This window comes from Anomaloglossus baeobatrachus, chromosome 2 (genome assembly GCF_048569485.1).
Source record: "Anomaloglossus baeobatrachus isolate aAnoBae1 chromosome 2, aAnoBae1.hap1, whole genome shotgun sequence".
NCBI lineage: Eukaryota > Metazoa > Chordata > Amphibia > Anura > Aromobatidae > Anomaloglossus > Anomaloglossus baeobatrachus.
Genome location: NC_134354.1, coordinates 774,481,732 through 774,507,286, shown reverse-complemented (window position 1 = coordinate 774,507,286; position 25,555 = coordinate 774,481,732). Strand labels below are relative to the sequence as shown.

The following is a 25,555-nucleotide window of genomic DNA, read 5'->3' as shown; positions in this document are numbered from 1 at the left end:
ATTCTCTCATTATTATTTGAATTATTCTTCTTATTGGCTGGGTGTGTTAAAGGGATTGTTTTAGTGTTTATTTCACTGTCAAAAAAATTGTTTAAGATTTCTCAATTAAGGAGAAAAAAAAGGTTAACATGTCCAGCTTTTGGCAATTCACATGTGAGCTTTGCTGTATAGACTTAGACAGAATGCGCAGAATTCTCTCATTATTATTGGCTGGGTGAGTTAAAGGGAATGTTTTAGTGTATTTAACTGTTCATAAAAAAATTGATATTTCTCAATTAAGGGGAAAACAGGCTAACATTGCCAGCTTTTGACAATTCACATGTAAGCTTTACTGTATAGTAAAGAATTCTCTCGTTATTATTGGCTGGGGGAGTTGAAGGGTATGTTTTAGTGTATTTATTTCCCTGTCCAAAAAATAGTTTGAAATTACTTAAGGGGGAAAAAAAGACTAACATTGCCAGCTTTTGACAATTCACATGTAGGCTTTGCTGTATAGACTTGGACAGAATGTGCAGAATTCTCTCATTATTATTTGAATTATTCTTAATATTATTGGCTGGGTGAGTTAAAGGGAATGTTTTAGTGTATTTATTTCACTGTTCATAAAAAAATTGTTTGATATTTCTCAATTAAGGGGGGGGAAAAGCTAACATTGTCAGCTTTCGACAATTCACATGTAAGCTTTGCTGTATAGACTTGGATGGAATGTGCAGAATTCTCTCATTATTATTTGAATTATTCTTATTATTGGCTGGATGTGTTAAAGGGAATGTTTTAGTGTTTCTTTCACTGTCCATAAAAAAAGTGTTTGAGTTTTCTAGTTTAAGGGAAAAACTAAGTCTAACACTTACAGCTTTTGACAATTCATATGTAAGCTTTGCTTTATAGACTTGGACAGAATGTGCATAATTCTCTCATTATTATTATTATTGACTGGGTGAGTTAAAGGGAATGTTTTAGTGTATTTATTTCCCTGTCCATACAAAATTGTTTGAGATTTCTCAATTAAGGGGAAAAAAAGGTTACATTTTCAGGTTTTTGTAATTCACTTGTGAAGCTTTGCTATATAGACTTTTACAGAATGCATAGAATTCTCTCAATTATTATTTGAATTATTATCATTGGCTGGGCGAGTTAACAGGAATTTGTCAGCAGGTTTTTGCTATTAAGGTCATGGTCAGAGGCAGTGGTGTAACTAGAGTTTGATTGGTCCCGGTGCAAAGTTTGAACCTTGGCCCCCCCAATCGTACACCGACACTCAGAGTACAGGATAATGACGCCGACACTCGGGGCACGGGATAGTGATGCTGACACTTGGCTCTTTGCCTCAGCACCCAGGTTTCCCATGATCTGAAATCCTGCTATCAGCAACCCAGCTTTCCTATGTTCTGATCTCCATCCTGTCCTTAGCACGCACCTTCCCCATGCTCTGCTATACATCATTCCCTCAGCATGCAGCTTTCCCATGCTCTGATATACATTTTTCCCTCGGCACCCAGCTTTCCCATGATATCAGAGCATGGGAAAGCTGGGTGCTGAGAGAAAGAGCCTCTTTCCCTCAGCACAAAACTGTCCCATCCAATGCTTTATCATTGTCCCCCTCGTATATATCACTCCAAATACTACAATTGCCCCCACACAGCCTTCCATACAGTATAATGGGCTTCAAATAAACCAATATATAGGTCCTCCAGAGTCACTTCAAAACTGAATAGGTGTCACAAGGAGTATTGCACAAACTTCGTCAACTGTCATGGGGCATTGGACTCTGTTCAGATAGATTCTCATACTCCGCCTGATGGTTTCTCTGGTGTCTGGGATTACCACAGGCAGGCTTGGGCGTTGACCTTCTGTGTGCTGCTTCATAGGCAGGCTAGCAAGAGTTAATCTCTGCTGATCTGTTTGCTCCTTTAATCACATGTTGTGGGGAGGCCTATCACATCTGCTCCCCTCCTATTTATGCTGGTTGAAACCAACCACCCATGTCAGCTATAGTTTATTCTATGTTGGTCTGTGAGGTGTGGTGCCCCAGACTCACTGGTGAAAGTTGTGCTTTAGTTGTGCCTATTGCTTGGTGTGGTTGTGGGAGTTTACCTCTGTTGTTTTGTAGCTTCCTTCCTGCTCTTGTTTTCCTCCTAAATCTCTTATTGGCTTTACTTTTGTGTGTGTGTGCTGTATGACAGTTTTTGTTTTCCCTTGTCTGCCTTTATATGTCGTTTTCAACACGCTCCTGTCCAGTCCCTCCCTGGGGGAGGGGGAATAAGCTCAGGACTAGTCAGGAGCATGGCCAGGAAGAAGACTCAGGCCTCTCCACCATCAGCAGTATCGCTGAGATTAGGGATCGCATAGAGTTCTCTAACTTGAGGGACAGCTGGGAGCCCCTATTCTAAAGTCATTAGAACAATAGATCCCTAATAATTATAAGTTTTGTAAATTTCTTCAAAAAGATGAAAAATTACTGCTAAAATCCTAACAAAATAAAGGAACCTCTTACAGATGGGGCTGATATAAAGCAGGCACAAGGTAGGTTGTTTTTTTAATTAACTATGGTATTATGTGAGGATTTATGGAATAACCATTCAAAGTGTGAAAATTGTTAATAAACGCAACACATATTGACCAAAATTTACTATTATCATAAAATATAATGTGTCACAAAAGAAAATGCAATCTCAGTTGCCACTCTCTCTGGAAGACCCAGCATATGCAATACTTAATTTCACCTGCGAGGGTGCTGTAGGAAAATCATATATGTGAGATATGAATTCCTAATAGGTTACGGTTTAGGCTACAGGACTATAATACCTTGCCAGAAGTTTGTGCCAAGAGGAGACCATCCTTTAGGATGACAAATCACTAATATATATATATATATATATATATATATATATATATACACCCGTTCAAAAGTTTGGGGTCACCCAGACAATTTTGTCTTTTTCATGAAAAATCATACTTTTATTTATCAAATGACCTTTGGCATTCTAGCTGTTAATTTGCGGGGGTAATCTGGAGATATTTTGCCCCCTGCTTCCCCCTCCCACAAGTTGGATTGGCTTGATGGGCACTTTTTGGTACCATATGGTCAAGCTGCTCCCACAACAGCTCTATAGGGTTGAGGTCTGGTGACTGGGCTGCCACTCCATTACAGATACAATACCAGCTGCTGCTTCTTCCCTAAATAGTTCATGCATAATTTGGAGGTGCTGATTTGGGTCATTGTCCTGTTGTAGGATGAAATTGGCTGCAATCAAGCGCTGTCCACAGGGTATGGCATGGCGTTGCAAAATGGAGTGATAGCCATCCTTATTCAAAATCCCTTTTACATTGTACAAATCTCCCACTTTACCAGCACCAAAACAACCCCAGACCATCACATTACCTCCACCATGCTTGACAGATGGCGTCAGGCAGTCTTCCAGCATCTTTTCAGTTGTTCTGCGTCTCACAAATGTTCTTTTGTGTGATCCAAACACCTCAAACTTCGATTCGTCTGTCCATAACACTTTTTTCCAATCTTCCTCTGTCCAATGTCTGTGTTCTTTTGCCCATATTAATCTTTTCCTTTTATTAGCCAGTCTCAGATATGGCTTTTTCTTTGCCACTCTGCCCTGAAGGCCGGCATCCCGGAATCGCCTCTTCACTGTAGACGTTGACACTGGCGTTTTGCGGGTACTATGTAATGAAGCTGCCAGTTGAGGACCTGTGAGGCGTTGCTTTCTCACACTAGAGACTGTAATGTACTTGTCTTGTTGCTCAGTTGTGCAGCGCGGCCTCCACTTCTCTCTACTCTGGTTAGAGCCTGTTTGTGCTCTCCTCTAAAGGGAGTAGTACACTCCATTGTAGGAAATCGTCAGTTTCTTGGCAATTTCTCACATGTAATATCCTTCACTTCTAAAAACAAGAATAGACTGTCGAGTTTCACATGAACGTTCTCTTTTTCTGGCCATTTTGACAGTTTAATGGCACCAACAAATGTAATGCTCCAGATTCTCAACTAGCTCGAAGGAAGGTCAGTTTTATAGCTTCTCTAATCAGCAAAACACTTTTCAGCTGTGCTGTTTTCAAAGGATTTCTAAACATCCATTAGCCTTCTAGCACAGTTAGCAAACATAATGTACCATTAGAACACTGGAGTGGTGGTTGTTGGAAATGGTCCTCTATACACCTATGTAGATATTGCATTAAAAAACAGATGTTTGCAGCCAGAATAGTCATTTACCACATTAACAATGTATAGAGGGGATTTCTGTTTTATTTAATGTTAGCTTCATTAAAAAAAATGTGCTTTTATTTAAAAAATAAGGAAATATCTAAGTGACCCCAAACTTTTGAACTGTAGTGTGTGTATATATATACAGTCATATGAAAAAGTTTGGGCACCCCTATTAATGTTAACCTTTTTTCTTTATAACAATTTGGGTTTTTGCTATTTCAGTTTCATATATCTAATAACTGATGGACTGAGTAATATTTCTGGATTGAAATGAGGTTTATTGTACTAACAGAAAATGTGCAATCCGCATTTAAACAAAATTTGACCGGTGCAAAAGTATGGGCACCTCAACATAAAAGTTACATTAATATTTTGTAGATCCTCCTTTTGCAGAAATCCCAGCCTCTAGTCACTTCCTGAAGCTTTTAATGAGTTCCTGGATCCTGGATGACGGTATATTTGACCATTCCTTTTTATAAAACAATTCCACTTCAGTTAAGTTTGATGGTCGCCGAGCATGGACAGCCGCTTCACATTATCCCACAGATGTTCAATGATATTCAGGTCTGGGGACTGGGATGGCCATTCCAGAACATTGTAATTGTTCCTCTGCATGAATAGATTTGGAGCGGTGTTTTGGATCATTGTCTTGCTGAAATATCCATCGCCTGCGTAACTTCAACTTCATCACTGATTCTTGCACATTATTGTCAAGAATCTGCTGATACTGAGTTGAATCCATGCGACCCTCAACTTTAACAAGATTCCCGGTGCCGGCATTGGCCACACAGCCCCAAAGCATGATGGAACCTCCACCAAATTTTACTGTGGGTAGCAAGTGCTTTTCTTGGAATGCCGTGTTTTTTTGCCTCCATGCATAACGCCTTTTTGTATGACCAAACAACTCAATCTTTGTTTCATCAGTCCACAGGACCTTCACCAAAATGTAACTGGCTTGTCCAAATGTGCTTTTGCATACCTCAGGCGACTCTGTTTGTGGCGTGCTTGCAGAAACGGCTTCTTTCGCATCACTCTCCCATACAGCTTCTCCTTGTGCAACGTGCGCTGTATTGTTGAACGATGCACATTGACACCATCTGCAGCAAGATGATGCTGCAGGTCTTTGGAGGTGGTCTGTGGATTGTCCTTGACTGTTCTCATTATTCTTCTTCTCTGCCTTTCTGATATTTTTCTTGGCCTGCCACTTCTGGGCTTAACAAGAACTGTACCTGTGTTCTTCCATTTCCTTACTATGTTCCTCACAGTGGAAACTGACAGTTTAAATCTCTGAAACAACTTTTTGTATCCTTCCCCTGAACAACTATGTTAAATAATCTTTGTTTTCAGATCATTTGAGAGTTGTTTTGAGGAGCCCATGATGCCACTCTTCATAGGAGATTCAAATAGGTGAACAACTTGCAAGTGGCCACCTTAAATACCTTTTCTCATGATTGGATACACCTGCCTATGAAGTGCAAAGCTCAATGAGGTTACAAAACCAATTTAGTGCTTCAGTAAGTCAGTAAAAAGTAGTTAGGAGGGTTCATATCAAGAAATTGATAAGGGTGCCCATACTTTTGCACCGGTAAAATTTTGTTTAAATGTGGATTGCACATTTTCTGTTAGTACAATAAACCTCATTTCAATCCAGAAATATTACTTAGTCCATCAGTTATTAGATATATGAAACTGAAATAGCTGCTGCAAAAACCCAAATTGTTTTAAAGAAAAAAGGTTACCATTAATAGGGGTGCGCAAACTTCCAAACTTTTTCATATGACTTTGTATATATGTGTATATATATATATATATTATATATATATATATATATATATATATATATATACATATAAATCTCAAATATGTGTTAGATGTTGTCTTGGTTCTCTTTTCATTTTGCGTCCTGAAATCTGAAATGACGGGTGGGAAAGCTTCTGCTGAGGACACATGACTCCATGGCTAATCTGATAACTGCTCTCGCTGTAATCACGAGACACAGTTCAGTTACACTGTATGTTACACCTCAGGCGCTCGGATATCCACCCGTAATATATCTCTGAACCACAATGGAATCCAGTGTAGTTCAGTTTATATACGTCAAATATAATACAAGAGGCTGCCCTGACATCATACGGGGGGCAATGAAGTCCCACACACTTCATTACAGGCCATACCCAAAATATACTATGTATGCACTAGTGCTCATATAACAGAAACAGCCACAGCACCATCATATCAGTGACAGCCACAGCACCATCATATTGGTGACAGCCACAGCACCATCATATCAGTGACAGCCACAGCACCATCATACCAGTGACAGCCACAGCACCATCATATCAGTGACAGCCACAGCACCATCATATCAGTGACAGCCACAGCACCATCATATCAGTGACAGCCACAGCACCATCATATCAGTGTCAGCCACAGCACCATCATATCAGTGACAGCCACACCACCATTATATCAGTGACAGCCACAGCACCATCATATCAGTGACAGCCACACCACCATCATATCAGTGACAGCCACAGCACCATCATATCAGTGACAGCCACAGCACCATCATATCAGTGTCAGCCACAGCACCATCATATCAGTGACAGCCACAGCATCATCATACCAGTGACAGCCACAGCACCATCATATCAGTGACAGCCACAGCATCATCATATCAGTGACAGCCACAGCACCATCATATCAGTGACAGCCACAGCACCATCATATCAGTGACAGCCACAGCACCATCATACTAGTGACAGCCACAGCACCATCATATCAGTGACAGCCACAGCACCATCATATCAGTGACAGCCACAGCACCATCATACCAGTGACATCCACAGCACCATCATACCAGTGACAGCCACAGCACCATCATATCAGTGACAGCCACAGCACCATCATATCAGTGACAGCCGTAGTGCACCATCATATCAGTGACAGCCACAGCACCATCATATCAGTGACAGCCACAGCACCATCATATCAGTGACAGCCGTAGTGCACCATCATATCAGTTACAGCCACAGCACCATCATATCAGTGACAGCCGTAGTGCACCATCATATCAGTGACAGCCACAGCACCATCATATCAGTGACAGCCACAGCACCATCATATCGGTGACAGCCGTAGTGCACCATCATATCAGTGACAGCCACAGCACCATCATACCAGTGACAGCCACAGCACCATCATATCGGTGACAGCCACAGCACCATCATACCAGTGACAGCCACAGCACCATCATACCAGTGACAGCCACAGCACCATCATATAAGTGACAGCCACAGCAACATCATATCAGTGACAGCCACAGCACCATCATATCAGTGACAGCCACAGCACCATCATATCAGTGACAGCCACAGCACCATCATATCAGTGACAGCTACAGCACCATCATACCAGTGACATCCACAGCACCATCATATCAGTGACAGCCACAGCACCATCATACCAGTGACATCCACAACACCATCATATCAGTGACAGCCTTAGTGCACCATCATATCAGTGACAGCCACAGCACCATCATATCAGTGACAGCCTTAGTGCACCATCATATCAGTGACAGCCACAGCACCATCATATCAGTGACAGCCACAGCACCATCATATCAGTGACAGCCACAGCAATATCATATCGGTGACAGCCACAGCACCATCATATCAGTGACAGCCACAGCAATATCATATCGGTGACAGCCACAGCACCATCATACCAGTGACAGCCACAGCACCATCATATCAGTGACAGCCACAGCACCATCATATCAGTGACAGCCACAGCACCATCATACCAGTGACATCCACAACACCATCATATCAGTGACAGCCTTAGTGCACCATCATATCAGTGACAGCCACAGCACCATCATATCAGTGACAGCCACAGCAATATCATATCGGTGACAGCCACAGCAACATCATATCAGTGACAGCCACAGCACCATCATATCAGTGACAGCCACAGCACCATCATATCAGTGACAGCCACAGCACCATCATACCAGTGACAGCCACAGCACCATCATATCAGTGACAGCCACAGCACCATCATACCAGTGACAGCCACAGCACCATCATATCGGTGACAGCCACAGCACCATCATATCAGTGACAGCCACAGCACCATCATATTAGTGACAGCCACAGCACCATCATATCGGTGACAGCCACAGCACCATCATACCAGTGACAGTCACAGCACCATCATACCAGTGACAGCCACAGCACCATCATATCAGTGACAGCCACAGCACCATCATATCAGTGACAGCCACAGCACCATCATATCAGTGACAGCCACAGCACCATCATATCAGTGACAGCCACAGCACCATCATACTAGTGACAGCCACAGCACCATCATATCAGTGACATCCACAGCACCATCATATCAGTGACAGCCACAGCACCATCATATCAGTGACAGCCACAGCACCATCATATCAGTGACAGCCACAGCACCATCATATCAGTGACAGCCACAGCACCATCATATCAGTGACAGCCACAGCACCATCATACCAGTGACAGCCACAGCACCATCATATCAGTGACATCCACAGCACCATCATACCAGTGACATCCACAGCACCATCATACCAGTGACAGCCACAGCACCATCATATCAGTGACATCCACAGTGCACCATCATACCAGTGACAGCCACAGCACCATCATATCAGTGACAGCCACAGCACCATCATACCAGTGACAGCCACAGCACCATCATACCAGTGACAGCCACAGCACCATCATATCAGTGACAGCCTTAGTGCACCATCATACCAGTGACAGCCACAGCACCATCATATCAGTGACAGCCACAGCACCATCATACCAGTGACAGCCACAGCACCATCTTATCAGTGACATCCACAGCACCATCATATCAGTGACAGCCACAGCACCATCATATCAGTGACATCCACAGCACCATCATATCAGTGACAGCCACAGCACCATTATATCAGTGACAGCCACAGCACCATTATACCAGTGACAGCCACAGCACCATCATATCAGTGACAGCCACAGCACCATCATATCAGTGACAGCCACAGCACCATCATATCAGTGACATCCACAGCACCATCATATCAGTGACAGCCACAGCACCATTATATCAGTGACAGCCACAGCACCATTATACCAGTGACAGCCACAGCACCATCATATCAGTGACAGCCACAGCACCATCATACCAGTGACAGCCACAGCACCATTATATCAGTGACAGCCACAGCACCATTATACCAGTGACAGCCACAGCACCATCATATCAGTGTCAGCCACAGCACCATCATATCAGTGACAGCCACAGCACCATTATATCAGTGACAGCCACAGCACCATTATACCAGTGACAGCCACAGCACCATCATATCAGTGACATCCACAGCACTATCATACCAGTGACAGCCACAGCACCATCATATCAGTGACAGCCACAGCACCATCATATCAGTGACAGCCACAGCACCATCATATCAGTGACATCCACAGCACCATCATATCAGTGACAGCCACAGCACCATTATATCAGTGACAGCCACAGCACCATTATACCAGTGACAGCCACAGCACCATCATATCAGTGACAGCCACAGCACCATCATATCAGTGTCAGCCACAGCACCATCATATCGGTGACAGCCACAGTGCACCAGGAGAAAAGAGAGATTGATATTGCTGATATATTTAGCTCCTAGCCTGCCTGCAATTGTAACAACCCCTCAGCTGTGAGATCTGTTCTGATGGAGGTAATACACCAGCGTGTTAACAGCAGCACAGAGGATGTCAGTAAGATATTATTCCACTTCCACATTTAACTTTATCTTTCATCCTCAGGCCAAGAGCGATTTGGGAACATGACCCGGGTCTACTACAGAGAGGCTGTCGCGGCGTTCATCGTCTTTGATGTTACCAGGCCGGCCACCTTTGAGGCTGTAACGAAGTGGAAAGAGGATTTGGACTCAAAATTGACTCTCACTAATGGCTTGCCAGTCGCTGCGGTTCTGTTAGCCAACAAATGTGACCAGGGCAAGGACAGCTTTAAAAACAACTGCAGCAAAATGGACCAGTTCTGCAAGGAGCACGGCTTTGTCGGCTGGTTCGAAACTTCAGCAAAGGTACGTGCCTTCGAAACACTGCTGTGATGCTCGACACTATGTGGCGTTAGTGTGATGCTAGTCACTAGGTGGCGCTAGATAATACTTGCGTGCAGTGTGAATAGAGAGGTAGTCAGACAAGCCGGGATCAGAAACCAGGAGGACATGACAGGACACAGGGAGCAGGCAGAGACGAGGTCAAGATACAGGCCGAGGGTCAGGATTCCAGAGGAGAATGGAGAGCAGGAGACGTGGTCAGGAGAAGGTCCGAGGTCAGGAGCCAGGAGGTAATGACAGGAGGATGAGCAGAGCAGAGTCAATAACAGTCCAAGGTCGACAAGCCAAGATCAGATAACTGTACGGAAACGGGAGCCAAGGGTACTCACTGCAGAACCAGGAAATACGACTGGCGATGTTCCGGGTGAGCATGCTCACTAATGAAGCAGAGCAATCACCTGGAAGGAGGAGCATCTGAATAAGCCCCTCCCAGCACCAGTGTAGGATCTAGTGCTGAGAAACAACCCATCCACAGGAGCTCAAGACAAACAGCAGAGCATCTAAATTTGCGAAACGCTCTGCGCGACGGAACAGGCAAATACCGGCTCTGTAAGAGAGCATAACAGAACAACACAGAGCACAAGAGGCTCCGCAAATCAGAACCGTGACAGGTGCTTTATAAAGTTACAGTAGGCAATGGCTGCTCCTATCACCTATGTCTTTGTATCGTGTCATGCCTGAAGCAGAATTTACAGAATTTACCACCTTTCCATAGCTGCTCTTCTTTGGAATGGTCTACCAGTAGGGTGGTCCTCCTAAAGAAGACCCCAATATACATAGGATATAACCATTCATAGCTGTTCCACCACACTTGGTCAGTTACGGCAGAGGTCCCCAACTCCAGTCCTCAAGGCCCACCAACAGTGCAGGTTTTTGGGATTTCCTTAGTATTGTACAGGTGTTAATGTAATTACCTGCCCAGGTGCTGGTTCCAACAGCAGTGCAATGCTAAGGAAATCCTGAAAACATGCACTGTTGGTGGGCCTTGAGGACTGGAGTTGGGGAACCCTGAGTTACGGCATGCAGAAAAGGTTTAAGGGATTGTACTAAAATTAAAAACCCTTAATAACCCTCTAAAGACCCTCAGTGTGGTCTTCTTTTTGGAAGGTCCTTACCCACTGTCATCACTGTGCTCCCCTTTCTTTGTGGCCACCTCTCATCCAGTGCTCAGAACAGCCAGCACTAGTTCCACCCGGCTATCCTGATTTATCCATCCACCTCTCCATCCAGCCGTCAAGCCTTCCCCAGCCTGTGTAACAAAGGTCACATCCTTTTCATGCCTGTAAAAAATTGCATATTATCTGCTTCCAGATTTGTTTTCCATTGTTTTTCTCTTCTTTCAGCTGAATTAATATTAGATTGTGGAGGACAGATGATGGCAGTGATGGGTCAGCTCAGTGTCACAAGGAAATTATTGCAAGCATCGCCGACTGTCATGGCGGCATCAGGATCTGTGGAGACTACAGATGCCTACACTCTACCTGCTAAGTTCTCTGATGTCTGATGATCAGCTCAGAGAGAATCAGGTGTCGACTCACAGACTTGTAGTTCATAGGCAGCCTAGCGAATGTTACTCTTTGCTGGTCTGCTTATTAATCTCCTTAGTCACACGGTATGGGAGAGCCAGTAACATTCACTCCCCTGCTATGTATGCTGGTCTGGACACTTCCATTAGTGACAGCTATAGCGTCTCTATACTGGTCTGGAGAGGCAGTTTCATCCAGACTTACTGGTGGCTGTTGTGCTTTATTGCTTTGAACAGTTGTGGTGTTAATCTTTGTTATCCTTTTGTTGCTGCCTTACTTCTCTTGCTTTCCTCCTTAGTTTCTTATTGTTTCATTCTGTGAGTTTGTAGTGTGTCTAAAGCCTGCTTTACACCTTACGATATCACATACGATATCGTATGCGATCGTACCCACCCCATCGTATGTGCGGCACGTTCAATTTGTTGACCGTGTCGCACAAACGATTATTTCCCGTCACACGTACTTACCTACCATACGACCTCGCTGTGGACGGCGAACATCCACTTCCTGGAGTGGGAGGGACGTTCCGCATCACAGCGACGTCACACGGCAGCCGGCCAATAGAAGCGGAGGAGTGGAGATGAGTGGGACATAAACATCCCGCCCACCTCCTTCCTTCCGCATTGCCAGTGGGAGCCGCGGGACGCAGGTAAGCTGTGTTCCTCGTTCCCGGGGTGTCACACACTGCGATGTGTGCTGCCCCGGGAACATTGAACAACCCGACGTGCAATTTTAAGGAAATGAACGACATGTATACGATGAACGGTTTTACGTTCAATCGCAATCGCACGTAGCTGTCACACGCTACAACACCACTAACTATGCCGGATGTGCGTCACTTACGACGTGACCCCGCCGACACATCGTTAGATTTGTTGTAGCGTGTAAAGCCCGCTTAAGTTTCTGTTTTTTCCCTATCTATCCACATCTGGGTTTTCATCACACTTCTGCCCCTTCCTTCTCTGGGGGGCAGAGCGGGGAGAACAGATTAGCTCTGGTCAGGAGAATAGCTAGGCACCAGATTCAGGCATCTCCACCATTAGGAGTAACTCTGGTGACAGGGTTAGTCTAGGGTCCCCTAGCATGATGGACAGTATAGTAGGCCCTTGTCCCTTGCTATCCTGCAGTCACATCATGACACTCAGCACCTGTCTCACTAACTGACCATCAGCGTTTTTTGGCATGAGAAAAAAAAGCACAGCATGCTGTGAGTGGCAGTGTATCTCGGAGGACACACACTCGTACAAGTCTATGGCTATGTCAAAATCATCGGACTGTACTAGGATCACTTCGAAGTACAGTTGCATTTCTGTGGACTCACAGAATGAAGAAGATGGGGAAATTTTGTTTCCCATCTTCTCCTCATTGTTTGTTCTCATTCTAACATTCAAGAGAACCGGATCACACTGAGCTGAGGGGGAGACAGGTGTTGAGCCATCACTGCCATCATCTGTACTCCAAATGATTATGCTCGGATATTGACTCACCCGCCCCTGGGCCTTAGGTGACTCGGTGTCGGGCGGGACTAGTCCGGGGTAGTCAGCGGTGGAGGGGCCTGACTCCGAGACCCTGGCGGAGTCAATTAATGTGGCGGTATTGGGGAAGATGGTAATAAAGTTTGTATAATATTCGTGTCACCACCTGTGGATTGCGGCTTTTGAGCCGCGGCTGCTGGACGGGACCTCCGGGGCTGATGTTATGGCAGCTGAGGTGTTTCTTGCTCCCCACAGGTAGAGCGGGTTCCCAGGGGCAACTGTTTCTAAAGTCTATGGTGGATGTTGATGGGGTTCAGGACAAAGCAGACGACACAGGGCTTGCAGTTAAGATGTTTGACTCACTGTTCACGGTTGCGCTGACAGGTTACCCGTGGTATGCCGGGATTTACTGTTCTGGGCCTTCGCCGATCCCGAGCAGGTCAAAGGTCAGTACCGGTGAACCCCTCAATGTGCCTTCCCTGGCTGTCTCACTACTGCCAACCTTCACTAGACTGTCCTGCGCCTCCGCCACCGAGCCTGTCCAAAGGGTGGCTGACCTCTGTCCTTTTATTGCTCCCCCTTGCAGGTGATGGGGGCAAGGTTGTGGCCTTGGGTGCCTGAAGCAATCTCCCGAGCCTTTGGATTACTAAAGGGAAATGTTTTCCTCCTTTAGCCTGGGGACCGTCCCCGTTGTTGCGACCAGGTTCCTCAACCCCGGTGTTCTTGGTGGAACGAGTCCACGGAGGCCTCCCGCACATCCGTGGCCCTCTGGAACCCCTTTCCTCCTCTTCTGTGTCACCTGGACCTAGCAGGGCCCCAGGATCTTCACCACAAAAAACCAAAGCCCAGTCTCCTCACTCCTTTCTCTCAGACTTTCTGTCACAGACCTCCTCCCTCAGACTCCTGTCAACCGTCACTTCTCTGACAGACTGCCTAGTTGAAACTTGAACTAACCAGTTTTCCTAACTGATCCACTGACTCCTCCTACACTCCCCCCTGCCAGGCTCCACCCCTCCAGGCCAGTGAATGGGACTTAAGGTCCCATAACCAGGTATACTGGTCGCTACTCCCAGCATTAATGGAGTACCTGCCTTAAACCCTGAACCAGTGTGTGACCTAACAATTGGTGTCTGCAGGTTTTGTCTGTGAACCGGTAGCTGAACCTCTTCTTACTCAGGATGGAATATCACACCTCTGGCTGAGGTGCAGTAGCTCTGTGGCGACGAAAGCCTCAGGAGCGCCACAATATCAGCAATGCAGCTTTAGGCTCTGTGCGCACTGGGAAATGAAATTTCCTTGCGTAAATTCCGCATGCTCTCAAAGATTACCGCACCCGCGGTAAAAAACCGCGGGAAACCGCACCCGAAAACCTCATGCGGTTTGCCGCGGTTTGCTGCGGTTTTACCGCGGTATTGTTCGCGGTATTGCCGTGGTTTTGCCGCGTGCGGGTTGGGATGTGCTTTATTGCATTCAATGCAATAAAGCACATTGAAGAAAAAAAAAAAATACATTTAATTCTGATAGTAGATAGACAGAAGAATAGATAGAGGGATAGATAGAAAGACAGACAGATAGATAGATAGATAGATAGATAGATAGATAGAGGGATAGATAGATAGATAGATAGAGGTATAGATAGAGGGATAGATAGACGGATAGATAGAGGGATAGATAGATAGACAGACAGATAGATAGAGGGATAGATAGAGGGATAGATAGATAGAGGGATAGATAGATAGGTAGAGGGATAGATAGAGGACAGATCGCTGCATTTCCCACGGTCGGCAGTGAGTTCACATTACCGGCCGTGGGAAATGACCGGTAATTACCTCTGCTGTCTGCTGCTTTCATTCAGCGCTGTGTCTGTGACAGTCACGGCTGGATGTCAGCAGCGCAGGACGCCGGAGCAGGAGCTGTGGATTATGCCGGAATTTTGTTTGGGAGGGGTTAATAAAATGGTGAACGAGGCTTGTTGGTTTTATTTAAAATAAAGGATTTTTCGGTGTCTGTGTTTTTTTCACTTTACTTACGGGTTGATCATGTCAGCTGTCACATAGACGCTGCCATGATCAAGCCTGGGGTTAATGGCGGTGGTCCCCCACCATCATTAACCCCTTGTATTACCTTGTCACCACTGCTACACGGTGGCAAGAAGAGCCGAGGACACTCCGGTAGTGCCGCATATTGCATGCGACAGTCCCGGGGCAGCTGCGGCTGATATTCTCGGCTGCGGGAGGGGGAGTGAGGCGGGGGACATTACCCCTGCCCCTCTCCCTCCCCAGCCTGAGGATACCGGGCCGCCGCTGTGTGCTTACCTCGGCTGGACGGTAAATATGCAGCGGAGCCCACGTTCTTTGTTTTCTATATTTCCGTTTTCTTTCTATGTGTGTTCTATGTGTCTGTGTCTATGTGTTCTATGTCTGTGATGTGTCTGTGTCTGTGATGTGTGTGTGTGTGTGATGTGTGTGTGTTTACTCTGCACGGCTTCCTCTTCCTGTAATGACATCACTTCCCTGCAAAACCGCAGACAAGTGATGCACATTACCGGAGGTAAACCGCGAAATACCGCAGGGAATAATGCAGGAAAACGCAGTGAACCGCACAGAATTTGCTGCCTGCGTTATTCCCTGCGGGATTTCATGATTAACATTGAGTCAATGGAGTGAAATCCCGCAGCGATGTGCGGAAAAGAAGTGACATGCACTTGTTTTTGCTGCGGGATTCCCGCAGCAAAACATGCAGCTGTCAAATTCCGCCCAGTGCGCACAGGATTTTTTTTCTCCATAGGATTTGCTGGTGATTCACTGCAGAGATGTTATGAACATTTTCTGCAGCGAAACATGCAGCAAATCCGCGGAAAAACCGCGGCAAAATCCGGTAAGTGCGCACATAGCCTAAGACAGTCAAATTGCCTGTGAATAATAATAATAATGTTATTAAGATGCCTGGCCGCTGTACTGAAAGTGCCGCACCAAGGAGAACATGATTTTTACTTCTCCCAGGAGCTGCCGGCTTTCAGTCATGAAGGCGTGCCCAGAGCTATTACAGCCACTGATCACAGGCCTGAGCAGGCTGATCCTACTGACAGATTCCCTTTAACAAAAACCTGCTGTTTTCTGTAAGTTGATCATTTCTTTTAGTAGAGCAGATCTGGCAGTGACCAGGCTTTGTTTGCCTTTATTTGATGGGCAAGACCCTCTGTGAAGACTTTTTTTTTCCAGTCTCATCTACTTAAATACAATATTTTTGACAATTAGTTATGCAAAAATAATTAAAACAGAAGTTCACTTATATTTTCTTCCTCTACTCTGGATGATGACTCAATATAAGACAAGAACAATACAAGGAGAGTACTCCCCCAAAAAAAGCGAAATCTATATATATACAATAAAGCAGAAAATCTGTGTGGAGCCTGGTGAATACAAAACCACAGCTTTCACCCTGTTTGAGTGAAATTTTGCACGGCCCGTCTTTAACACCTAACTAAAAATACTGCGAACATTAAAACTTGAAATCTCTCCCTTCACGAGATTTGGCCCCCAAATTTAGGCTTAAAGGGAAGGTGTCGTAAAGAAAAAATTCAATAACTGAAAAAATGTAGAGTATTAATGTTTTGTTTTAATATTATTATTTGTTTTTAATTGAGAAAAATATAAAACATTTTTTTAAAAGTTTGATATTTTCCACTTTTAAACACTAGGGGGAGCAGCTGCTGAAATCCTACTGTAGAAATATCTCATATTACAGCTGCAGTAAAGTGGGCAGAATCTGTATGTGATGTCACAGCTCCCCCTCCCAATCTGGGGGTTTCCAAAAGGATAAGGGAAGATGAAGTTTAGGATCACACAGTGCGGAGCCATTTTGTTGGTGGGCGCAAAGTGATCCTAATATGTCTAAAGTGTCACCGAGGACAGCTGTGCACTGCTGTATACCGCGCTCCGCTGTATTCCATGCTCCTCTGTATACCGCTCTCCGCTGTATTCCCTGCACCGCTGTATACGAGATTATGGGTGGGTACTTGGATGACGCTGCTGATGACAATCACAGCACCGCCCATAATCTCGCGCCTGCGCAATCACCTCACCAGCGGTCACACTTTACAAAGTGCTCAATGCCACTGGGCATGCGCGAGACCTCGGGACCACTGGGCGGCGTCCTCATGTATGGAAATGAGCAATGGGGGATGGCGTAAAGCGGCAGGAGGCGAATAACGGACGCAAGACAGCCCTCCCCCGTGACCATAAAAAAACATTTGTATACAAAAAGGTAAGACTTTATAAAGTATTTGTTTAGGTCTCAAAGGGGGCTCAATAGCAACAGGAACCTTTCTAGAATGCAGCCCAGGAGCTGCAGAAGGGGAATCTTTTAGGTTTATTGCAAATTTTCTGCTGACAGGTTCCCTTTAACTGGGGCCTCATTTATGAGAATTACCTCACAGTAAGATCGATTTGGTTGCCTATAGCCACTGCAGAAATAACTGGGGCCTCATTTATGAGAATTACCTCACAGTTAGACTGCTCTGATTGCTATAGCCATTGCAGAAGTAACTGGGACCTCGTTTATGAGAATTTCCTCACAGTAAAATCGTTTTGGTTGCCTATAGCCACTGCAGAAGTAACTGGGGCCTCATTTATGAAGATTGCCTCACTGTAAGATTGATCTGGTTGCCTATAGCTGTAAGGGGTAGTCGGACCCCTGGTAGTGAAGGAGCGGTTTTTCCCCCCTGAAGACGCTACAGTAGTATAGTGGCAAATTGTAAATGTTGATGGTAAAATGTTACCTGTCATAAACTGTTTCCCCACTAGGTGCCAGTGTAGAGCAGTGGTTCCCCTGGTAACAGTGGCAGGGAAGGAAGGGGCAGGGCAGCCTAGGTGGGGAAGGAAGGGTTCTGAATGCAGAGTCTAGTGTGCAGTGAGATGTGAGAGGCGAGCAAGCTCGGTCTGAGGTGACGGGGCAGAGTGTGGGAGTGAGATGAGGCAGTCAGCCTGAGTGAGTACTCTTGGCTAGAAAGCAGAGGAAACCCATGAGAAACGGTGGAAGAGTTGGGACTAGTCCGGAGCCGGTGGTGTGTACTAGAGTGGAGTGCAGCTATCAGGGGGATAACAAGTGGCCCCAGCAGGCGAAGGTTAGTGCCCTGACAAAGAAGTGGAGAGGTGAGAACTTATCCAGAGCCGGTAGTGTGTGCTGGATCTGCCCTACAGTAAATCCGGGTTAGAGCGCAGCTACTAGGGGGTTAACGTATGTCCCCTGCAGGCAAAGGAAAGTGCCCGTAGAGAAAAAGGAAACCGTTTTTGTAGAAAAGGACCTGTAACTTGTAACGTACTAAAGTAAACCTGCTGCAAACAAAAAGATGGAAGCTTTGTTTAATAAATCGGTGTTTGGTTTATCTGCTGTCTGCAATTGTCTCTTTCCTGAAAGTGAAGAAGGAGCTGGAGAGCACAGAAAGAACGCTGTCATGAATGGGCCCCATGCATCCACACTCTGCCCCAACAACACACCTGTTTTGCAAGTAACGGCCGGGCCGGGGTTCAGCCTGCGGCCCACAAGGCGAGGGGACCCGACTACACCCCCTGAGGCGCCCCCTGCCCCCGTTACATTTTGGCGTAGTCGGCAGGATCAAGCCCGCAGAAGAGAAACCCCGAGCAGAGACCAAGTGGTGCCTGATGTACTGAACAGGCCACAAGATGGAGGCAAGATGGCGGCCGTCCTCATGGATTTAGTGAAGGCGCGAAAAGTGGGCGCCAAACGAAAAGCGCTGGGCTGGCCTGTAAGGAAGAAGCCCGGAGTGCACCGCCCAAAGAGGGGAGGTGCTTGCCCCGAGATACTGCAGAGGTCTAGAGACGTGGGCGGCGCCGCAAGAAAGAAGAGGCGTCGCAAACGCTGTGCCGACCTGGTGGGTGAGGCCGGGGGCGGAGTATGGGCAGAAGCGGGAAAAGAAGAACCGCCTCCACCTTCCCCGGCGCGATTGCAACCCCGGCAGTGGAAGAAGAAGCAAACTCCAATACCTGGACCAAGCAGAATGGAGAACAGAGCGTGGCGCGCTCAGCATAAGCAAGCGCTCGCTGAAGCCTGTGGGCTGAAGAGTACCCCAACGGTCGCGCCAAAAGCGGCCGCCGAACCTATGGCTGGAGACAAGCCAAGAGAAGCATCGGCATTACTGGTGATACATCAGAGTATGGTGTCGCACCCGGTAGTTGTTGTCGGCAGCCCACTGCGGTCCCGTCTAGCTACCCCCTCACCCCCGCAGGAGGCTGAAGGGCCTGAACCGGAGAAGGAAGTACCGGAGCCACCGGATTATGAGCCGTTTCGTAGGCTACCCCGCTTACCTGGACAGTCCCTCTCCGACCATGTGAGGGCCCAGCGGGCCGAATGGCTGCGTGCATACCACCCAGCGTGAAGAGGTGGTCATCCGGAAGAGACGTCTGTTTGTTGTTGGGAGCCGGTGCTGTTAGGAGCCAGCGAATGTTACAGCTCAAGCAACGTTAAAAGTACTGAACCCGGGAGGAGCTTAATGCAGAACTGTGCGTGGACTCCTTCCGTGACTGTAAAGAAGGAATCTTGTTGTCCTGTTGTTTTCTGCCCACCCAAAGACCATGAGCGCTTGGAAATAGCCTCCGGGCAGAAGGTCAGCTAAGACCGGGAGCGCCTGAGGAGGGCCTCCGGGCAGATGTGCGACTAAGACCGGGAGCTTCCCTGGAGGGACTCCGGGCACCAAACTTGTGTGCCAGTCTGTGTGTTTTAAGTATTGTGTTTTCCTACATGTGTTGTTTTGCAGGTACGAACCTCGCCAGGAGGCTGAGGTTAAAGAGGGGAGGAATGTAAGGGGTAGTCGGACCCCTGGTAGTGAAGGAACGGTTTTTCCCCCCCTGAAGACGCCACAGTAGTATGGTGGCAAATTGTAAATGTTGATGGTAAAATGTTACCTGTCATAAACTGTTTCCCCACTAGGTGCCAGTGTAGAGCAGTGGTTCCCCTGGTAACAGTGGCAGGGAAGGAAGGGGCAGGGCAGCCTAGGTGGGGAAGGAAGGGTTCTGAATGCAGAGTCCAGTGTGCAGTGAGATGTGAGAGGCGAGCAAGCTCGGTCTGAGGTGACGGGGCAGAGTGTGGGAGTGAGATGAGGCAGTCAGCCTGAGTGAGTACTCTTGGCTAGAAAGCAGAGGAAACCCATGAGAAACGGTGGAAGAGTTGGGACTAGTCCGGAGCCGGTGGTGTGTACTAGAGTGGAGTGCAGCTATCAGGGGGATAACAAGTGGCCCCTGCAGGCGAAGGTTAGTGCCCTGACAAAGAAGTGGAGAGGTGAGAACTTATCCAGAGCCGGTAGTGTGTGCTGGATCTGCCCTACAGTAAATCCGGGTTAGAGCGCAGCTACTAGGGGGTTAACGTATGTCCCCTGCAGGCAAAGGAAAGTGCCCGTAGAGAAAAAGGAAACCGTTTTTGTAGAAAAGGACCTGTAACTTGTAACGTACTAAAGTAAACCTGCTGCAAACAAAAAGATGGAAGCTTTGTTTAATAAAACGGTGTTTGGTTTATCTGCTGCCTGCAATTGTCTCTTTCCTGAAAGTGAAGAAGGAGCTGGAGAGCACAGAAAGAACGCTGTCATGAATGGGCCCCATGCATCCACACTCTGCCCCAACAACACACCTGTTTTGCAAGTAACGGCCGGGCCGGGGTTCAGCCTGCGGCCCACAAGGCGAGGGGACCCGACTACACCCCCTGAGGCGCCCCCTGCCCCCGTTACATAGCCACTGTAGAAGTAAGTGGAGCCCCATGTATGAGAATTACCTCACAGTAAGATTGTTCTGGTTGCCTATAGCCCCTGCATAAGTAACTGGAGCCTTGTTTATGGGTATTACCTCACAGTAAGATTGGTTGCTTATAACCACTGCAGAAACTTTAACGTTAGGAATCATAACTAACAATTTAACATATTTTCCGCAAGCAAATCCCTAGGTATTTTGCTAGTAAATACCAAAAAAGTCAAATCTGGGTCTGGCCTGAATTGCTGAAGTTCTCATCCCTCATGCTGCTTGTAATGAGCAGAACCTTTCTTCACACTTGAGTCTTCACACTCTTAGCTCGAACCCTTCCTCTGCATACAAAATTGCTTTGTCCCAAATTTTTCCGCCCAATTTACTATTTTAGTTTCCATGGTTGAATTAATCTAATAATAACAAAGTTCCAAACATATTTTTCGGTATCAATTCGTTCAGCGCCAGTAACTGGATGAGTCAATTACCGGCTCCGCTCAGAATCCGGGAGGAGGGGCGGAGTGGTGCGGGGCAAAGGTTCTGCTTATAAAACATTGGAAACAGAAACACAAAAAATTAGCACAGACGTCTCCTTGTCAGGCGGATCTTCTAAAGTGTTGAGCGGACCCAGATCTGAAAAATCCGGATCCGCACGGTTTGAGCGGCAGATCCGAGTCCGACCCGGAATTCCGGGTGCACGATCCAGATCCGTTTTGTATATATTTTTTTTTTCTCTCTCTCGTTCTCTCTCTCGTTCTCTCGCTCTCTCGTTCTCTCTCTCGTTCTCTCTCTCTCGTTCTCTCTCTCTCGCTCTCTCTCTCTCGTTCTCTCTCTCTCGTTCTCTCTCTCTCGTTCTCTCTCTCTCTCGTTCTCTCTCTCGTTCTCTCTCTCTCGTTCTCTCTCTCTCGTTCTCTCTCTCTTGTTCTCTCTCTCTCGTTCTCTCTCGTTCTCTCTCCTTCTCTCTCTCTCTCGTTCTCTCTCTCTCGTTCTCTCTCTCGTTCTCTCTCTCTCTCGTTCTCTCTCTCTCTCGTTCTCTCTCTCTCGTTCTCTCTCTCGTTCTCTCTCTCTCTCGTTCTCTCTCTCTCTCTCCCTCTCTCTTTCTCGTTCTCTCTCTCTCTCATTCTCTCTCTCGTTCTCTCTCTCTCGTTCTCTCTCTCTTGTTCTCTCTCTCTCGTTCTCTCTCTCTCGTTCTCTCTCTCTCGCTCTCTCTCTCTTTCTCTCTCTCTCTTCTCTCTCTCTCGTTCTCTCGTTCTCTCTCTATCTCTTGTTCTCTCTCTCTTGTTCTCTCTCTCTCGTTCTCTCTCTCTCTCGTTCTCTCTCTCTTTCTCGTTCTCTCTCTCTCTCATTCTCTCTCTCGTTCTCTCTCTCGTTCTCTCTCTCTCGTTCTCTCTCTCGTTCTCTCTCTCGTTCTCTCTCTCGTTCTCTCTCTCTCGTTCTCTCTCTCATTCTCTCTCTCTCGTTCTCTCTCTCGTTCTCTCTCTCTCTCGTTCTCTCTCTCTCGTTCTCTCTCTCGTTCTCTCTCTCTCTCGTTCTCTCTCTCTCGCTCTCTCTCTCGTTCTCTCTCTCTCGTTCTCTCTCTCGTTCTCTCTCTCTCTCGTTCTCTCTTTCTCTCTCCCTCTCTCTTTCTCGTTCTCTCTCTCTCTCATTCTCTCTCTCGTTCTCTCTCTCTCGTTCTCTCTCTATCTCTTGTTCTCTCTCTCTTGTTCTCTCTCTCTCGTTCTCTCTCTCTCTCGTTCTCTCTCTCTCTCTCGTTCTCTCTCTCTCGTTCTCTCTCGTTCTCTCTCTCTCGTTCTCTCTCTATCTCTTGTTCTCTCTCTCTTGTTCTCTCTCTCTCTCGTTCTCTCTCTCTTTCTCGTTCTCTCTCTCTCTCATTCTCTCTCTCGTTCTCTCTCTCGTTCTCTCTCTCTCGTTCTCTCTCTCGTTCTCTCTCTCGTTCTCTCTCTCGTTCTCTCTCTCTCGTTCTCTCTCTCATTCTCTCTCTCTCGTTCTCTCTCTCGTTCTCTCTCTCTCTCGTTCTCTCTCTCTCGTTCTCTCTCTCGTTCTCTCTCTCTCTCGTTCTCTCTCTCTCGTTCTCTCTCTCGTTCTCTCTCTCTCTCGTTCTCTCTTTCTCTCTCCCTCTCTCTTTCTCGTTCTCTCTCTCTCTCATTCTCTCTCTCGTTCTCTCTCTCTCGTTCTCTCTCTATCTCTTGTTCTCTCTCTCTTGTTCTCTCTCTCTCGTTCTCTCTCTCTCTCGTTCTCTCTCTCTCTCTCGTTCTCTCTCTCTCGTTCTCTCTCGTTCTCTCTCTCTCGTTCTCTCTCTCTCGTTCTCTCTCTCTCGTTCTCTCTCTCTCGTTCTCTCTCTCGTTCTCTCTCTCTCTTGTTCTCTCTCTCTTGTTCTCTCTCTCTCGTTCTCTTTTTCTCTCTCGTTCTCTCTCTCTCTCGTTCTCTCTCTCTCTTGTTCTCTCTCGTTCTCTCTCTCTCGTTCTCTCTCTCTTGTTCTCTCTCTCTCGTTCTCTCTCTCATTCTCTCTCTCTCTCGTTCTCTCTCGTTCTCTCTCTCTCGTTCTCTCTCTCTCGTTCTCTCTCTCTTGTTCTCTCTCTCTCGTTCTCTCTCTCTTGTTCTCTCTCTCTCTCTCGTTCTCTCTCTCGTTCTCTCTCTCTCGTTCTCTCTCTTGTTCTCTCTCTCTCTCGTTCTCTCTCTCTCGTTCTCTCTCTCTCGTTCTCTCTCTCTCTCGTTCTCTCTCTCGTTCTCTCTCTCTCTCGTTCTCTCTCTCTCGTTCTCTCTCTCTCGTTCTCTCTCTCTCGTTCTCTCTCCTTCTCTCTCTCTCTCTCGTTCTCTCTCTCTCGTTCTCTCTCTCTCTCGTTCTCTCTCTCTCTTGTTCTCTCTCTCTTGTTCTCTTTCTCTCTCGTTCTCTCTCTCTCTCGTTCTCTCTCTCTCTTGTTCTCTCTCTCTTGTTCTCTCTCTCTCGTTCTCATTCTCTCTCGTTCTCATTCTCTCTCGTTCTCTCTCTCTCTTCTCAATTCAATTCAAATCTGCTTTATTGGCAGGACCAAAATACAATTAGTGTTGCCAAAGCAGGAGAAATACAGTAAGTGTGGTGGGAGGGGATCAGGGTTATGGGGAGTTGGGGGCACAATTTGGGCTCTGAAAGTCCATTTAGGGGTCTTAGGTTCCCCTCAGCTTATGACATGTGGTGACATATTGGGCGGCGATCTCCACCATTGATTCCTCTTCCCCCAGTAGGAAGCGGAGTTTCCTCTCCTCGTCCATGGATGGAAAGCCCGGGGTATGGGTGGTAAATTTCTGGAAGTGGGAGGCCCTCACTGCTGAGTATTTGTCACAGTGCAGTAGGAAATGCGTCTCGTCCTCCAGAGCCCCCTGCTGGCAGTGCTGGCACAGTCTGTTCTCCCGCGGCTTGTATGTCTGTCGGTGCCGCCCTGTTTCCACCTCTAGGCTGTGGGCACTCAGTCTGTACAGGCTCAGGGTCTGCCTGTCTTTGGGGTGGCGTAACCTTTCCAGATATGGGGCCCGAGTGTAGTCCCTCTGCAGTGACCGGTAGATGCCGAGTTTCTGGGAGTTCTCTAATTCACTCTTCCAGTCCTCTCTCTCTCTCTCTCATTCTCTCTCTCTCTCGTTCTCTCTCTCTCTCGTTCTCTCTCTCTCTCTCGTTCTCTCTCTCTCGTTCTCTCTCTCGTTCTCTCTCTCTCGTTCTCTGTCTCTCTCGTTCTCTCTCTCTCTCGTTCTCTCTCTCTCTTGTTCTCTCTCTCTCGTTCTCTCTCTCGTTCTCTCTCTCTCGTTCTCTCTCTCTCTCTCGTTCTCTCTCTCTCTCGTTCTCTCTCTCTCGTTCTCTCTCTCTCGTTCTCTCTCTCTCTCGTTCTCTCTCTCTCTCTCGTTCTCTCTCTCTCTCGTTCTCTCTCTCTGGTTCTCTCTCTCTCGTTCTCTCTCTCATCTCCGGATTCCACTCCCCATTGACATATATGGGGCCGAACTCCGGTTTGGATCCGGACTTCTTCCTCAACCCGCCGGGTAGCCGCCGGACCCGGATTTTTCAATATCCGCTCAACTCTATTGAGCATCTGCCGATTCTCCATGGGTATATAAGACACTAACCATACACTGGAGAGCTCCGATATACACTGCGCACTCATGAAATTAGATTACGACACTAATAATAGACAAATTTCATAAAATGTAAAAGAAAAACAAGCAAAAAAAAAACTTTAACCCCTTCCTCACATGACAATTTTCCATTTTTTTTTACCAAAAAAAAGGAATTTTGGTGTTTCGATTTTTTTTTTCATTATTTAATTTTTCTGTTGTTTACAGCCGCTCCCCCATTATTTTTCCAATATTTACAGCCGCTCCCCCATTATTTTTCCAATATTTACAGCCGCTCCCCCATTATTTTTCCAATATTTACAGCCGCTCCC

The 25,555-nt window shown here is 46.8% G+C and overlaps 1 protein-coding gene across 1 annotated transcript in view; it reads left to right on the top strand.

Annotated features, from left to right (window-relative positions):
* Positions 1–25,555, top strand: part of RAB38 (RAB38, member RAS oncogene family) — a 107,891-nt gene that overhangs the window by 51,195 nt on the left and 31,141 nt on the right. The window contains exon 2 of the mRNA XM_075334713.1: positions 10,081–10,361. Coding sequence (XP_075190828.1) covers positions 10,081–10,361 — 281 coding nt within the window. The remainder of the gene's footprint in view (positions 1–10,080; positions 10,362–25,555) is intronic.